The sequence below is a fragment of the Apteryx mantelli genome, chromosome 29 (assembly GCF_036417845.1).
Source record: "Apteryx mantelli isolate bAptMan1 chromosome 29, bAptMan1.hap1, whole genome shotgun sequence".
Taxonomy (NCBI): domain Eukaryota; kingdom Metazoa; phylum Chordata; class Aves; order Apterygiformes; family Apterygidae; genus Apteryx; species Apteryx mantelli.
This window is the reverse complement of record NC_090006.1, coordinates 1,269,491-1,285,111: the sequence shown is the minus strand read 5'-3', so window position 1 is coordinate 1,285,111 and position 15,621 is coordinate 1,269,491. Positions and strand designations below refer to the sequence as shown.

General features: G+C 59.9%; 3 protein-coding genes across 3 annotated transcripts; all 3 read right to left on the bottom strand.

The window, feature by feature from the left end:
- Positions 1-1,004: 1,004 nt before the first annotated feature.
- CKAP2L (cytoskeleton associated protein 2 like) lies at positions 1,005-9,291 on the bottom strand. Its single transcript, XM_067312551.1, has 9 exons — positions 9,218-9,291; positions 7,267-7,333; positions 5,591-5,657; positions 4,067-5,208; positions 3,118-3,316; positions 2,571-2,726; positions 1,973-2,036; positions 1,512-1,662; positions 1,005-1,421 (listed from the first exon to the last, which is right to left on the bottom strand). Exons 1-9 carry the CDS (start codon positions 9,252-9,254, stop codon positions 1,196-1,198), a joined length of 2,109 nt encoding a protein of 702 aa, XP_067168652.1. The 5' UTR covers positions 9,255-9,291; the 3' UTR covers positions 1,005-1,195.
- A 293-nt stretch (positions 9,292-9,584) lies between these two features.
- Positions 9,585-10,978, bottom strand: LOC136994499 (interleukin-36 receptor antagonist protein-like). Its single transcript, XM_067312552.1, has 5 exons — positions 10,736-10,978; positions 10,533-10,572; positions 10,215-10,407; positions 9,988-10,124; positions 9,585-9,901 (listed from the first exon to the last, which is right to left on the bottom strand). Exons 1-5 carry the CDS (start codon positions 10,744-10,746, stop codon positions 9,632-9,634), a joined length of 651 nt encoding a protein of 216 aa, XP_067168653.1. The 5' UTR covers positions 10,747-10,978; the 3' UTR covers positions 9,585-9,631.
- A 1,346-nt stretch (positions 10,979-12,324) lies between these two features.
- Positions 12,325-13,773, bottom strand: LOC106484152 (interleukin-1 beta-like). The gene is made up of 6 exons (XM_013942291.2): positions 13,699-13,773; positions 13,553-13,601; positions 13,246-13,450; positions 12,968-13,138; positions 12,737-12,882; positions 12,325-12,600 (listed from the first exon to the last, which is right to left on the bottom strand). Exons 1-6 carry the CDS (start codon positions 13,737-13,739, stop codon positions 12,388-12,390), a joined length of 825 nt encoding a protein of 274 aa, XP_013797745.1. The 5' UTR covers positions 13,740-13,773; the 3' UTR covers positions 12,325-12,387.
- Positions 13,774-15,621: the final 1,848 nt, after the last annotated feature.

The following is a 15,621-nucleotide window of genomic DNA, read 5'->3' as shown; positions in this document are numbered from 1 at the left end:
AGCACCAAGAAAGGGAAGTTTCAAAATCCTCAAAATCCTTGGCTGTGCGCAAGCCCCCCGAGCCAGGGCCGCGGTGCCAAGGTGCCCCCGTCTCTGCTGGCACTGTTGTGGCCACGTCCTACCCCCAGGAGTGGGACCTCCACCCGTGCCCATGGGTCTGGGAGCTCACTGGAGCTCAGGCCCAGGCCTGGCCTGAGCTGTGTTATAGGGAGAGGTGTGCTTAGCCCCCATCTCCACCGCCTGGTCGGACCTCGGAGCTACGTTGTGGTCTTGTCTCCTGCTGCTCCTGACTAGACTCCCTGGACCAGACTCGTTCCCTCGTCTCCTTTGGGAGTGTCACTGGCACCCATCACCGGCCCCACTCGTGTGCCCATCCCATGAGGGCCAGCCCCTGCTCCAGGTGGGCTAGAACGGGAGCTGGCATGAAAATTTGTTTGTTTCTCAAAAGCTGCTTGTGCTTCAGGTGTCCACCAAAAACAAGCCCCTTCTGGCTGAGAGGTGCCAGAAAATCCCTTTATGAACCATCAAGAGAAGCTGGTGAATCCTAAGGACCTCTGCACCCATTGCATGCTGGAAGGGGGCTGCCAACACATGATGGCTTCAACCTTCTTGGGGTCCGTATGTGAGCTGTTGGCATCCCTCAAGTACCCTGGGAGCTCCAACTTCTACTGATGGAAGGAGCATGTCACGAGTCTGACTCAGTTGGCGCTACTGCAAGCTACCCAGGACCTCCCAGACGTGGTCTGTGCATGCCTCCCAGTGGAGAATATCCAGATGATGACCGAGTAGGCCACAACATAGCTATGGAGCAAATCCCTCAGGACATCGCTTCCAAAACATCGGAAAGCGGCTGGAGCATAGCGGAGACTGAATAATACCATCTTACAGCAGGAATATCAGGGCACATGTCACCACAGTAATGAACCCAAGCCGGTCCTGCACAGAACCTGGGTCTCCAGTCCTGGATCTTGCACACTATCCACCAAGTCACACTGCATCTCTACTGCAAGTTTATATATATATATATATTTTAAAAAGAGCAGAAAAGGTTAATTACATGCCACCCCTGCGTATTTACATCTGACTGAGAGGCAAAGAGAGAAGTGAGATAAGTGTGAGGCAGCAGGTAGCATGGGAGAGCCAACAGCCTGCCAGGCTGCATCACTCAGGAGAGCCCTCAGCAGCACTTTGAGGGCTACAAAGCCATAACCTCCATCTCTGTCACCTCTGGCAAGGCCTTGTTTTTCCGGAAAAAGAGCTGGCTCTCCTCTTCGCTGGCCAGGATTTCATCGAGGGATGACACCACAGTGTCGTGGTCCTTCAGCATCTCTGGGTAGCGGCTCCCAGCCCACTCTATCCGCAGCGAGCGCCGCACAGGCGTCAAGATCTTCAGCTCTTGGCCTTCTGGCCACTCCTTTCGTCTGCGGGGAGGACAAGCGGTCAGGTAAATCCTGCAGCGAGGAGCAGCGGGGCAGGCAGGAGTGCTTGCCGCCAGCGGCGGGGAGCCTTACCTAGGTATGGACACAACTTGTAATTTGATTGAAGAGATGGGCAGGCTGGTCAGGCACTTTCTCATCAGGAAGGGAGTCACTACCACGTGCCGCCTCTCGCTTGGGCAAGGTGTTGCGGGCTCCCAAAGAGCAGGGTGCTCAGCCTTTTGCTCTGACAGGAGAGACAAAAAGGGCAGAGGGGTTGTAGAGAAGGAAGAAAGCTGCAGCTGGGGTGGGATTACCCCACCACAGCGCTCCGGGCACAGGTAAGGACTTTGTGCTATGGAGGCATCGTTGGGCCAGCGCCGTGCCCAGCCCTGGCAGAGGAATCTTTCACAACGCTCCGTCTCCGTCAAAGTCAACGGGGACACGTGGTGCTGGGACAGCCTGCAAACCATGCTGCTTCCCCTGCCTGCAGCAGCAGGGAAGCCCTGCCCGCCCACGGTCCAGCCTGCCAGCCAGCCCCTGCGTGCACGTGTTACCTTCTGATGTTCTGTCTGTGGTCTTCAAAATATCAAGGACAACTTCTCTGAGCTCCTGGAGCGGCTGCAAGAAAAGCAAAGCGCGGGTCAAGGCAGGCCTGACTCAGGAACGAAGACCGCAGTCCAGAGAGGACAGCAGGAAGGCTTTTTCGCTACAACCCATGACAGAGAGAACGGTAGAAGGCTGCAGAATTTCCCTTCTCCAAATTAATCTGTAAGCACGCAGGTATTGCTGGACAGACATCCACACTCAACTGGTGAATCCCACCAGATGCTACAGTTAAACCGCCCAGCCCAGGCATGGAGCTGCCATCACTGTGCTGTTTCTGAGCTACAGCCGGAAGAAAACTGCCCATTCTCCTCTCCCTCCCGCAGCAGGGAGCAGATGTTCCCTCCACGCCTGTATGACACTGCCTCGGCTGATTGAAGCCGAAGGTGTTTTTCTGGGAAGAAACAGCTGCAGCTCAAAAGGGCTGTTTCATCAACAACTAGTGCTGCTAAACTCATCCCAAAATCCAACCCCCGGATCTCAAGGAAATCTGCTGGGGTACGGACAGGGAACACTGGGGAATGCCGAAGAGAAGGGCTCCTTACTCACCACAGCACCGGCACACACCGCGTCTTTGTACAACCCTGTGGCATCAAAGGGGCCGTTCCGGGCCAGCAGCTTTGCTTTGCAGATCCAGAACTTGGCAAACTTCTCTGCCTGGGGGATATGGGACAGCATCTCCAAGAGCTCCTCCGAAGGGAAACCCTACAACAAAAGGGAGAAAGGTGTCAGGCATGAGGTGCAGAGGTGTGTGCGAGGCAGGTTGCTACCGTAACTGCTTTCCCGGTGCTCTCTGGTGAGAGAAAGGAGGGTCTAAACAGTCTGGGTTTTGCACTTGTTTTTTCGCTAGTCTCCTGCATGACCTTGGACAAATAATAAAGCTCTCCCACCTCTGTTTCCCCTCAGTAAAACAAGGATAATATTTCAGAGGGATGCTGGAGGACAAACTCTTTAGTGCCGACACTAATGGGCCCACTAAAGCCCAGACCAGGGCTTTAGTCCCCACTCTGTGCTGCTGGGGGGGACGCAACCCTCATCTCCTAGGATGCTCGGAGAGATGGAGAGCCTGGCAAAGCAGCTCCTTTCCCGTCCACACCTCCTCAACAAGCTTCAGGCAATCAGTTAAGATGCTATTGAGCCTGTCCAAGCAGAACTGCTCTGGTTTCTTCTCTTTTTCCTCCTTGACGTTGCTCGTGAAGGCTAGCTTCTGCTTCACCGCCTTCTTCTGAAGCAGTGCCATAGGTGGCCGTTTGTACGACTTCCCCTTGGATGCCAACCACTGCTCCAGTTGCTTCCTGTTAAAGGATCGAGGGATCACCGTTACCACCACAGAAGATTACCAGCTCTCGCGTGCCAGCCCTCTGCCAAGCTGCCGTCTGCTTTCCCTTTGAATCTCACTCCAGCCCAGTTCCAACTGCTCAGGAAGAACCAGTTCATCTACCCTAAAAATGCCTCGGAGCTAGGCTAGGGAAGGAAAACCCTCAAGTTTAAGTGTGCCTTGAAGCTAAAACAGGAGTGCAGCTGCGTGCTCTCCTCTAGTTTGCTCTGGCAGCAGCACGAACCTGCGAGGCTCAATCTGCTCAGAAATAAGTCACTACATCCTGAAACCGCTCCCTGCTGTTTGCGCGAGGCCAAAGCTATCGGCTCCGCTGCTTCCGCTACGCCAAGGCAAGCTGCGGGGCTGCCGCTCCGCTGCGTGTAGACTCATGAGGCCTTTCGTTTCCTCGGCCTCGTGACTTGGTTGCTGCGTAAAACGCCGCAAAGTCACACTTGCGGCTAGTCTGTGAGAGCAACAGTTATGCCTGAGCAGGGGAGATCACCGAGTTGACGGGAGAGGAACCCAGAATACTAGCAAATCTCATGCCCACCCTCCTCTATTTTGGGGCGTCAATCTCCAAAGGACAGGCCTTCACCGACAAGGTGAGTTGGACCCTGTTGTCGGCAGGTTTAAGCCAATTCAGCCAGTTAAACGCTTTTAACACTCCCACTGGAGCCTGCGAAAGGGGAGGGAAGTGAGGACAGAGCTGGCCAAAGGTGCTACTTACTTACGATCCTCAGCCGTTGGGGTCTTGGGAACACGCTTCGCCTGAACTCCACTTGCCTTTGGCAGCGTGGGTTTAAGCCTTTCTCTCCTAGTCTTAAATTTGCTCTCAATCGCCTGAGTTTTGGAGCCGTGTGTGCCGCGAGCCTGGTTTTGGGGGCCTGTCGCTCGGGATGCTGCTGCGCGCCCCTGAGGCACCATCTTCGCATCCTTCCCGCCTGCCTCCCCTTTAACCGTGGTCCTCTGCCGTTGCACGGCGCCAGCCAGTCTCAGGCTGGATTTCTTTGTGGACCCCAGTTTTGCAGTCCCCTGGGGCCTGCTGGAGGCCGGAGGCTTTACGGGAGATCTTTTCAGTTGGGGAGCTCTACTGTGGTGCTTAAAATTTCCCACCGGAAGCGTGCCAAGTGGCTTTCCTGCAGGCTGCCTTGCCGTATTAATACTCTCACGTTTTGCTCCTGGTTTTTTATGTAGCCAAGTCCTAGGGATAGTAAGTAACGGAGGGGGTTGCCATGCCTGAGTCTTGCTGCTTGGTTTTTGAGACGCGTTCTTCAAGCCTGGCAGGGATTTCTTGAGTTGATCCTGAATCAGCTCCTCCCTCTTCTGGTGGCTGTTAATTCTGCCTTTTGGGCCCTGGATGGTCCTCGATATTGCGCCAGAAGTTTGCCTGTGAGCCAGGACTCTGCTGTTCCCGTGACTGTTTCCATCAGACTCGAACGTGGTGTTCAGCGCAGGGTCGGATGGGGTTTGCCCCGGGAAGTTTTCTTTGTTGCAGACCAGCCTTTCTTGCAGGCTCTTATTTGGCGAACGAGGTGCTCCAGGCAGGAGGTCACTTCCACTCAGAGCGACAGCAGTGACAGTCTCCTTCGCAGCTTCCTCAGCCCCTTCTGCATTTAGGTGACAAGAGGCAGAAGTTGGCAGCCTCCTTCTGGGCTGCGCGGAGTGGTTTGTGCCGGGTACGAGCCCCAGGGGCAGCTTTGTGCTCTTCCGAAACTGCTCCGAAGGTACCACCGCTGCTCTCTGGGTTGCATTCGAGGACCTCTGCTGAGGATTGTGGCTGGCGCGCCATGCGGTTTTGACACCAAGCTTGTCATCCTTGTGAGCACCCTTCGCCACGTTCACGAGAACATCCTTCTTGCTCCTGACAACCTGGAGAGACAAAGTGAACTTCAGCCCTGAAAGCAGCAGAGCCCAGAGGAGAAGCCCCGTTTGGTCAAACCGTGACAGTTCACTGCTGTCCCAGCCCTGCCAGCCCACGGGAGGCGCACACAAAGCCTGCAGTGACACAGCAATTGCCAATATAGTGACACAACACCTGCCAGTGCTCATATGGTACGGAGAAGTCCCCCAGACTAAGTTCATCTGAAAAACAATTAGTTGTCTTATTGCTCAGCTATTTAGCAACGTGTTGACTGTACCCCATCCGGGGTCAGGAACTTGCTCTCCCGATTTGTGTAACCCTATTCTGCGTGGACTTGCCTCAAGCCTGAGATAGAAAACTAGACTCAAAAGATTTTGCTCTGCTACTTACCTGCTCTGGTTTAGAAAGAGGTTTTAAGAGCAGATTCAGGTGATTAGTCCGGTCCTTTAAATAGGGTCTGTGGAAAGTCAAACAAAATATCAGTGGATTTAACAGCTGCTGCGGAAAAGGTTAAGTATCTAAAGCACTTCAGGCTGTTTCAGCCACAGGAGCTTACGAGAAGCTTTTTGAAACCGGAAAGCTGTCAAGGAACTGTGATGTAACATTAATTCTTCTTCTTTTGCGTGGCAACAGAAAAGCAACACAAAAGCGTTGTCACCTAAGTTATGACTTCCGCTGACAACAAAAGTAATGCAAATGGTTTATGCAGCTGAGGGGGGACCAGCAAACACGAGGACGCAATAGGCTCGGCCAGCTCGTGACGCTGCTGCCCCTCCTGGCCTGGCTGGCGCCCCGACTTCCCCCGCGCGCTGCGGACGGACGGCTGAGCTGCATCTGAGTCAGCTGTTGCTGCGCCGCAGGTCACAGCGGTGTCTCCCAGCGCATCAGCCGGGGTTTTGCTCTTCCGCAGCGCTGCGGCGGGTGATTCACGAGCACCTCAGAGCCCGCGCTGGCAGCGCAGCGGGGAGCCGGGGCAGTGACCCCGTCAGCCGTCCCCAGCTACGCTGTCCTCCTTCGTCATTTGGAGCCCTCTGACAGCAACGATATGCTACCTTCTCCCCCCGCCCTGCTCCGGCAGCTTGCTTGTGAACCAGCAGCTCAGCTGCTAACCAAGATTAATTTCGCTGAAGATATTTTCCTGTAATGAAAGAGCCTGGAGAGTTAGGGTATTGTCCTCTGTTCTGCCCAAGTTGTGTACTATGCTATAGAGAAAGATTTTGAACCTTCTTTTCTCATTTATGTTATATTAGCAGTGTTTTTCAGAGCCTGGCATCAGGGGCCGTTATTGCTTTTTCTGGTCTCTGATCCTGCTTCCCTATATCTTCTCCCCACGGACAAGTTTTCTGGTTTCCTTTGTACTGTAATATCATCAGGAATTCTCACCGCAACAGAGCGTCTTTAAAGTGTTCAGATTTGCCAGATGAAGCAGCAGTTTCAATTAAAAGCTTTAAAGAAAGATGCCTCGCTACTCTCAGCCTGCAAATGCCAGCTGTGCTCACAGCGGTACGCAGCCCCGCTCCGAAGGAACTGAGCGAGGCAGGGAAGGAGTCCCAGAGCCAGGTGAGTAACTCATTTAACAGGTTACTTGATCCTATCTAGATTCCCCTTGTTATTTCCTTCTAAAAGTACTGAAAATGCCCCTTTCTAATATTAGTCTAGTCCAGGAAGGGCATTAAAAAGCAGCAGTCAAGCCTGAACCACCCTTTCTTTGAGCTTCAGTTGTGCCTTTGCTGAATGAAGCTGAGTTTTTTGGTGAGGTGACAAAGGACTGTTCTGACAGAGCCCAAAGCCGCGACGAGAAAGTCTCGCAGCAACTCAGAAAACACCCACAAGAGACTACATCAACCAGCAGGAAATCTCAATACTCAAACCCTTTCTTTGCTATTGCTGCCAGTAACTCTACAGAGCGCAGCCTGGGCACCGTGGGGGCCACAGCTTTCTCTGGTCACCGTCTTGACGGCTGGACACTGCAGAGAGGCAATTCTCTCTTGCCTAGTGAATCAAGGCAGAGAGAAGGCAAATATTGGCAACCCAGGAAGAATCAGCTATATATCCTCCAAACTTACTTTGTGCTTGAGCATTTTAGCTTTCCTTTGGCTGCCAGGTACTCCTGGAGCTGTCGTCTTCGCTCTTCTGCAAAGAGATTATAAGAAAATGTAGCGCCCGCACCACAAGCTCATTATTTTGAGCGCTGATAAGAACGGGTTTCTTTCACATTCGCAGCATTAAAGTTATTGTACAGCTGTACGAGTCCCCCGAGCGCCCTGCCTTGAGCCTGGCAATGCTGTTCCCAGAAATACTCCGTCAACGTCCTGCTTTCCAGAACATTTCCATGCACGCGATATCGCCCAGAGGCTCATTAGCACGTAAAGACCAGAGCTCTCTGACACTTGCGGCGTGACGCCGCTCAAAACCTCAGTTGCACGAGGCTCATTCAATTTGTAGAGGGAAAGGAGAGAAAAAAGGAGATGCTGCCGCCGACCCCGCTCTGCTGTGCGACGAATAAGGACATTCTCCGGACCTTCCTTACACACAATCCTTTCTTTTTAGGTTCCCCTCTTTTTTAGACTCACCAACCAGTTTTACTACATATGAGCTTCTTGTAGGGCTTGTCTAGAAAAAAAGCTAGAAGAAAACTAAGCTTGTTAGCAAACAGCGACCCTCTCTCTGGACTCCCCCTGGGCCACTCTGTCTGCTCACAGTCACCATTCGATCGCTATCGAGTTCATCCAGAGGCTCCAACTCAACTGTGTAATTCATATCCCGTAAGTCTATACCGCTCTGAGGCCAAGAGCAGTGGCTCAGCTGGGGGGCAGGGGATACCTCCGACCCCCCCCCCAGTTCGGCTGAGGGTTTTGGTACTGGGGAATCTCACAGCAGGGACAATCTGGCCCAGTATCACCCAGTGCCGGGACCCCGCTGTCCTCCTGGGAGGGCCTTGGCCCCATTCCCAACACCGGAGTTGGCCCAGCCACCTCCTTTCTCAAAGGGGTCCCCTGAACCGCGCTGGCACCATATGGAAGCCTTCATCCAACGACTCGTGTGCCCGGGCTCTGAGGGCACCTCCAATCCCCCCCTGCCAGTTCTTTACCCCCCAAATCACCCCATTCCCTTGCCACTGCACCCCAATGCTTTCACAGCGTCCCGAGAGCAATTCGGCACCCCAGCACCCACTGGTCCTGGGTTGTCCTGCCCTCCCTCAGTACTCCAAGACGCACCCAGAGCCCCTCCATCCCGCCTGCTCCCCCAAATCACGTCAATGCTCCCACTCTGTGGGTATCCCTCGTGCACCCCTTGGGTACCCCCAATGCCCTCCTGCCCCTGGACCACCCCAATATTCCTCATGAAGTCCCAGCACCCCCAAGTCAGCCCCTGCTCCTCCATATCGCCTCCCAAGGTGGGCCCCCATCCCAAAAGGCCACTCAACCCTCCCCACGCCCCCCAGCCCTGCATCCCATAGGGCTGCCATATCACCCCCATCTCCAACACCCTACAGGGCCCCCATTGCCCCCCACCCCACAGGGCTCCCCACTGCCCCCTGCCCCACAGAGCCCCCAGATTGCCCCCTCACCCCCAACATCTCAGAGGGCCCCCCCTTTTCCCCCATCCCCCAACTGACCGCACCCCACAGGGTGCCCAAACCATCCCCAGCCCCTGGCACGCCACAGGCTCCTCCATTACCTTCACCCCACAGTGCCCCCCGATCGCCCCCCATCCCCAACATCCCGCAGAGCCTCCCGTTGCCCCCATCCCCCAACACGCCCCTCTCCACACGGCCCCCAAATCGCCCCGAGCTCCCAACATCTCGCAGGGCCCCCCATTACTCTCCCACCCCACTGGGCACCCAGATAACCCGGATCCCCCAACACCCCCCGCCCCACAGAGCCCCCAGATTGCCCCCCTCACCCCCAACACCCCACTAGGCCCCCCCACTACCCCCATCGCCCAACACCCCCCGCCCCCACAGGGCCCCCAGATCACCCCTGCCCCCATCGCGCCCCCCCCCGGCCCCCTCACCCTGCGCGGAAGCGCCGGCGGCCCCCGCCCGCTCCATGACGGGATGGCGGCTCAGATCGCCGAACCGTCCGTCCGCCCGCCGCGGCCAACCGCCCCGGCGCGCTCATTGGCCAGCGCCTTCTTCAAACCGCCCAATGGAAAGCGCGGAGCCGCCGGCGCCGGGAGGGCCGGCGGGCGAGGGGAGCCGCGATTGGTCAGAGGCAGGCAGAGGGGCGGGGACAACGCGGAACACAGGTTGAGGGGCGGGGAAAGGTGTGGGCGTGGCTTATGGAAAAGGGGCGTGGTTAATAATTTAAAATGGAAGGGGGGCCCCACCCTGGGAAGGATGGGGCGTGGCGTGAACACAGAGCCGTTAGATTTAGGCGAATAAATTAAACTTAATTCCTTAATTTCCACAAATTAGTATCAAACAGCTCACGCGCACCCGTGCCAGCCTGCAGCAGCCAGCTCGGCGGCGGGCCGGGGCGGCGGGATGGCGGCGCTGGGGTAGAGGTGGAAATCCAAGATGGCGCCGGGGGTGGCGGCGGGTGCCAGCGCCAGCAGGGCCCGGTCGCGGTTGGCGGTGGCGAGGAACCAGCCGGGGCTGAGGGCCGACTCGAAGCGGCACGTGGTGCCTGAGCAGAGCCGGAAGAAGAGGAAGCGCCGCTGCTTGGCACCGATCTCCGGCACGGGGCCGTCCGCCTCCTGCGGGGAAGGGAGCGGGAGAGAGGGGAGCAAGGGGGGTGGCGACGGGCGGGCGGCCCCGGCGCGGCCCCCGGCTCAACGCCTACCTCGAGCCACAGCACCGGCCCCGCCGCCTCCTGCCCGCAGCTGAGGAGCAGGCCGCAGCCGTCGACGTGCAGGGCCACGGGGACGCCAGGTGCGGGGCCGGTGCCCAGCGGCTTGTAGAAATCCAGCCTCAGCGTCACTGTGGAGGGGCAGAGAAGGGGGCGGCCGGTCACCATCGCCCACCGACGGGGCCCCTGTGAGGAGCGGCGGCAGCGGCAGTGGCCGTTACCTTCCTGCCTGGCGTTGGCGCCGCGGAGGTGCAAAGCCAGGAGGTGGCGGCGGCCGCCAGCGGTGTGCATGGCCAGCGCCTTCTGCGCCACATCCCGCACGGCGAAGCTCCTCGACTTGACGTAGCGGAGAACGGGGGCGGCCGGTGCCGCGGAGCGGGATAGCGGCCTGCCCCCCCGCGCCGCCCCCTCGCCCTGCCGAGGGAAGGGACGATGGCGCCGCCGGCTGAGCCGTGACACGGCACGTGCAAGAGGCGGCCGCGCCGCCCCTTTCGGGGCTCGCTCGGCCCCGGGGAAAAGCCCCGAATCCGGGTGCCTACCTGCACGAGGAAGGGATGCTCGGCTGCGCCGCCGCAGCGCCTGCGGGAAGGAGCGGGCTGAGCAGCTTCCAAACATGCCGGGGCCTCCCCCGGCGCCTCTTCGTGCCACGGCCTGCCCGGGAGTAGCCGGCGCTTGGGGGGGGGGGGGCTGACGTACCCGGCGTGGGATGCGGGGCCGCGGCGGCGGAGGGGGGGGAAGTTACCTGCAGGCCATGGGGAGGCAGGGAGGACCCGGCGAACGGTCTCGGGAAGCAGCGGCGGGTACCGACGGCGAGCGATTTATGGGGCCGGGGTGGCGGGGATGACACACCGCGGTGACGAAACGCAGGAATTTCGGAGCTGATGCTACATGGAGAGGGACCGGAGGCGCTCGGCCTCCCGCCTTGCCCTTTCCCGGGGTTGCCGTGACCGGACAGCTCTGCCGGCAGCTGCCGTGGGGCCTCGGCGTCCCCGTGCCGGGGGCGGATGGATGTGGCCGTAGGCTGCACGCTGCGCAACAGCTGCGGGCAGCTGGAGGAGCATCCCAGGCCCTGGGAAAACGGGAGAGAGTCGCTGCCCCGGACTGGTCTTTACTGGTGGCGAGGCCTGGCCGGCGGGGATGCTGGCAGAGGGGTCGCGGAACGCATCTGGAGGCCTCCTTGCTTTTTCGGGGAGGGTGGAAAGGATCCGCAGGGGTGCTAAGCGGAGGACTAAATCCTGCCACCTCTGTGGTGCGTGGACCAGCACCACGTCATCCCGAGGACACGGGGACGGGGTGGGGGCAGTGTTTGGGGGGCTCTGAAGCCCGGCCCCCCTCCAGATGGGGACTGGGGGGGGTGCATCCCTCGTGGGGTGCTGCAAAGCCCTGGGGGTGGCCAGGGCCACTTGCCCTTGGGGGAGTGGGTGGCTTCCAGGCTGGCTTTAAGGCCATCACAGGACAGGGTCCAGGGTGGTCCCTGGAGCTCTGGGGTGGTCTCTGGAGTTCTGGGGTGGCCCTTGGAGCTCTGGGGTGGTCCTTGGAGCTTTGGGGTGGTCTCTGGAGCTCTGGGTTGGTCTCTGGAGTTCTGGGGTGGTCCCTGGACTCCTGGGTGGTCTCTGGAGTTCTGGGGTGGCCCTTGGAGCCCTGGGGTGGTCCCTGGACTCCTGGGTGGTCTCTGGAGTTCTGGGGTGGCCCTTGGAGCTCTGGGGTGGTCCTTGGAGCTCTGGGGTGGTCTCTGGAGCTCTGGGTTGGTCTCTGGAGTTCTGGGGTGGCCCTTGGAGCTCTGGGGTGGTCTCTGGAGTTCTGGGGTGGCCCTTGGAGCTCTGGGGTGGTCCCTGGGCTCAAGGTGGTCCCCAAGCTCTTGGGTGGTCCCTGGGCTCTGGGTTTGTACCCAGCTATCTGGAGGAAGGATGGGAAAGAGGAAAAACCAGCGCAGAACCAAAGAGTCCCCAAAAGCAGTTGAAACCATGGGATTTTCCTGCTGCTGATGCCCAACATGGGAGTGGGTCCTCCCTGCCCAAAACCATCCCCAGATCATTTGGTCGTGGACTCCCCCGCAAGAGTGACAAGCTGAGAAACGCAATCATGGGAAAGTTTTTATTTCAGCAATTTTCAGTCACCAATAAATACATCCATTCCTGAGACAGGCAAATAATAATAATATAATAGTTATATTAAGAAGCCGTGTAAGTTAAAAGCAAAGGACCAACATAATAAATAAGTATAAATCGACTGCGACTCAGGCCCACAGGGCCCAGAGCTGCTATTTCACATGAAATAAATCTTCCGTGGGGCAGGGAAGGGAGCAGGTCCCGGCTGCGCGGGGCAACCGGCTTGTACTTGGTACATACGGCCTGAAAACCAGTGACTGCTGGTTTGTTTTGGTGCAGGAGCAGCTCAGCGGCTGCTCAGGTAGTACGTGGTGATGTTCACCTCGCCGGGCTGGTTGGTGATGCCCACGGGCTGCCTGGGCTGCGGCGAGGTGCAGATGAACCAGCCGGGGAAGGCGGCCGACTCGAAGCGCGTGGTGTGCTCCGCCAGGCTGTCCAGGCGGTAGAAGATGAAGCGGGTCAGCTCGAAGCTGTCGATGTCCCTGCTGATGTCGGCCTCCTGCAGCGGGACGAGGTGGAAATCAGAGGAAGGGGTCGGGTCTCCCCACCGGGTCGGGGTACGAGGGACGCTGGCAAAGCCCGGGGACATGGGGTGGGGGGATGCGAGGCAGGGTGCTGCCTCCATGCCCACTCACCTCCAGCTGCAGCGTGGGCTTGGCGCCGTTCATCACGCAGGACATGTAGAGCTTGTACCCCTTGATGCCCAGCGCCACGGGTGTCTGCATGGCCCCGGCGCTGCCCTTCGAGCTCTTGGGCCGGTACAGAGCGATGTTGAGCTTCACTGCGGAGAAGAGAGACAGGGTGAGCGGGCTGTTGACGGGGGGGCAGGCAGAGAAGGGAGCGGGACGGCACCGGGGTCTCCTCACCTTTCCGGTTGGCGGAGGGGCCCTGCAGGTGCAGGGCCACGAGCTGGGTGGGCGACTCCAGCGTGAAGCACTTGTGGTCGATGTCGTGGATGTCGAAGGACTGCGAGCGGATGTAGCGGTACACGGGGGCCCCTGCGTAGCTGCTGTCGAACCGCTGGAAGGCAACGGGCTCTGCGGGGCGGCAGGCTGTCAGGAGAGGCGCCAGCGTCCCTGGCGGTGACAGCACCCCCCCAACACACACCTCCCTCTGGTGACTTCCCCTGCAGCGCAAACCCTACCAAAAACGGCATCCAGGAAGCTCCCGAGGTCGCTGTCGGAGAAGTCGTGGTGCGACGGCCTCTTCAAGAGCTTGGTCACGGCCACCACAAGGATGGCGGCTTGGCGGAAGGTCTTGGTGGGGTGTCCCTCCGCCAGCGTCACCTGGACGCCCACCTCCGCAGGGCTCTGGCCGGACGGTTGGAGGTCTGAGCTCAGGCGAGGTTTCTGGAGGGAGACGGAGATGCGGTGTGAGAGCCCGGCTTTTGTGCCACGGCCCAGAGAGGCACCGGGCTCCGGTTGGGGCCATTCCCATGTCCCCGGTGTTACCTTCTGCAGGCACGGGCAGTCCAGTCCGTAAAAGGTCTCCTCGTTCAAGCTGGAAAGCAAAGCGAGCCGGTGAAGCCGGGGCCACCTCCGCCGCAGTGTCACCTCCCCGTCACCACCCCGGGCCGCGGCGGTGCAGCCCCGCTTACCTGCTGCTCTCCAGCGTGTCCAAATCGGGGACGAATGCCATCTCCACCTGCCGACTGCAAAAGCTGCGGGGCCGAGGGCTGCGGGTACTCGTGCGAGCGGCCGCTGGCTGCGCCTGTGCTGCTGGCGGCGCGTCCTGGGCGCTCTGTGAGCCCTGTTGCAGCGCGCCGGCTTTTCATGCGCTGCTGAAAGGAAGCGCTGTCAGAAAGGGATTTCCACATTTTGCAACTCCTGGAGTTTACCCAGTTCCCCCCTCTCGCGGGGAGTCTGCTTCGCACGGAACCTCCGCGGAGCCGGCGCCTGCGCGGGGCGGCCCGTTCCCGCCTCTCTTTTTGCTTGGCCAAACCGGCGGGGGGAGCGCGGCTCCTCGATGTCCCCCCCCCGGCCTCCGGGAGCCGGCAGCCCCCAGCGCCGTGCGGGAGCAGGGATTTCGGGTCGGTCCCGGGGCCCTGAGGCTGACGCAGTGCGGGCTGCCCCGGCGGCTGCCGCGATGACGCCCGCCCTCGTCAGGGCTCAGCAAAACGCCCGTAGCCCTGGAAAGGAGTCGGTGGCGCAAACGCCGCCACTTGGCGATTTCTCCATACGGCTTCGGGCCGGCGGTTTCCTCTTCCGCTGCGGCGGCGAGGCCTTTCCGCCCAGGAGAACAGGCTGGGGCTAGGTGACTCCGGCCGCTCTCTCTTGCCCAAGTTTCTGCTGCGATGCGCAAGAGCTCGTGCGGACCTGCCTTGCCGCAAGCGACTTTGGCGCAACTTTCCCCGAAGTGACACGGCCATCCCTGGAACGGCGCCGGCATCCTCCGCGCAAGCTGGGGAGCATGCCGGAGGAAGGAGCGGAGAAGATGCCAGTGGCCGTGCCGGCGTGGCACTGCACCAATCTTCCCCGGAGGGAGGAGAGTGCATCACTCCTGGGGGATGTCAGCCCCGTCCATCCGGGTCGCTCATGCCCACCTGCACCACCGGCTGCCCTTGGGGACACAGTCTTTGGGGACAATCTTTGGGGATGCTGCCCTTGGGAATGCTGCTGTTGGGGACAGTCCTTGGGGATGCTGCCCTTGGGGGTGCTGCCGTTGGGGACAGTCCTTGGGGACGCTGCCCTTGGGGGTGCTGCCGTTGGGGACAGTCCTTGAGGACGCTGCCTTTTGGGGACGCCGCCTTTGGGGACCATCTCTGGGGTCTTTGGGGATGCTGCCTTTGGGGACGCTTCTTGCCCCTGGCCAGGAGCGTGGCCCAAGGCCCCGTCTCCCAATCCAGCCTGGGGTACGGTCCCGTCTCGCCCGTTCCCATCCCCTTCGTGCGCCCCTCACCTCCGCTTCCAAGCCCTCCGAGCACGTCCTCGGCACATGGCTGCTGCCGGCCCCGTCCCACCCCATTGCCGGGCATGGCAGCCGGTGACATGTCCTGCTCCCGTGCTGGCCAGGGCCCTGTCCCTCTGTTTCTCCCTGAGGATGGCGCTTCCTCCCATGCCACATCCTGTTTTCCGGGTGACACCAGCACGGGAAGGTGTTCCCCACATGGGGAAGGCGTTCCCTGTGCCAGGAAGGCAGGCCGGAGCCCGAGTGACTTGGGAGACACATGGGAGACAAGAGCCCACCCGCGGGCCACAGAGGTGGCTGGGCCACCGCGGTGTGGGGACATGCTGCTCCCAGCAGCCAAGAGCTCCGGAGCCTTTCCGAAACCTTGGCTGGGAGTGTGTGTGCACCCACTGGGCCGCCAGCCACCCTGCGCTCAGCCGGGCTGGGGTCCCTGGTGGGGCAGGCCAAGCCACGCTGCAGCGGCGACGTGCGGGGCCAGGCCGGCGCGGCCAAGGGCACTGGCGGTGTTTTCCTGGCGTGGTTTCACTTCCCAAAATCACAGCGCTGCCGCTTCCTCGAGCCGGGCGGGCGCGGGGCCGGCTCCCATTTGGGCTCCCCGCGAGGGAGGCCCCGG

Coding starts and splice junctions, on each gene's coding strand:
- CKAP2L (XM_067312551.1), bottom strand. CDS start 9,254: ATGGAGCGGGCGGGGGCCGCCGGCGCTTCCGCGCAGG. Junction 2,037..2,570: donor CGGTGTGTGCCGGTGCTGTG/GTGAGTAAGGAG, acceptor CTTTTCTTGCAG/CCGCTCCAGGAGCTCAGAGA. Junction 1,663..1,972: donor CACAGACAGAACATCAGAAG/GTAACACGTGCA, acceptor CTCTCCTGTCAG/AGCAAAAGGCTGAGCACCCT.
- LOC136994499 (XM_067312552.1), bottom strand. Junction 10,408..10,532: donor AGCATCCCTTCCTCGTGCAG/GTAGGCACCCGG, acceptor TTCCCTCGGCAG/GGCGAGGGGGCGGCGCGGGG. Junction 10,125..10,214: donor CGCCAACGCCAGGCAGGAAG/GTAACGGCCACT, acceptor GCCCCTCCACAG/TGACGCTGAGGCTGGATTTC.
- LOC106484152 (XM_013942291.2), bottom strand. CDS start 13,739: ATGGCATTCGTCCCCGATTTGGACACGCTGGAGAGCAGCAG. Junction 13,602..13,698: donor GACACGCTGGAGAGCAGCAG/GTAAGCGGGGCT, acceptor TTTGCTTTCCAG/CTTGAACGAGGAGACCTTTT. Junction 12,883..12,967: donor CCCCTCCGCCAACCGGAAAG/GTGAGGAGACCC, acceptor TCTTCTCCGCAG/TGAAGCTCAACATCGCTCTG.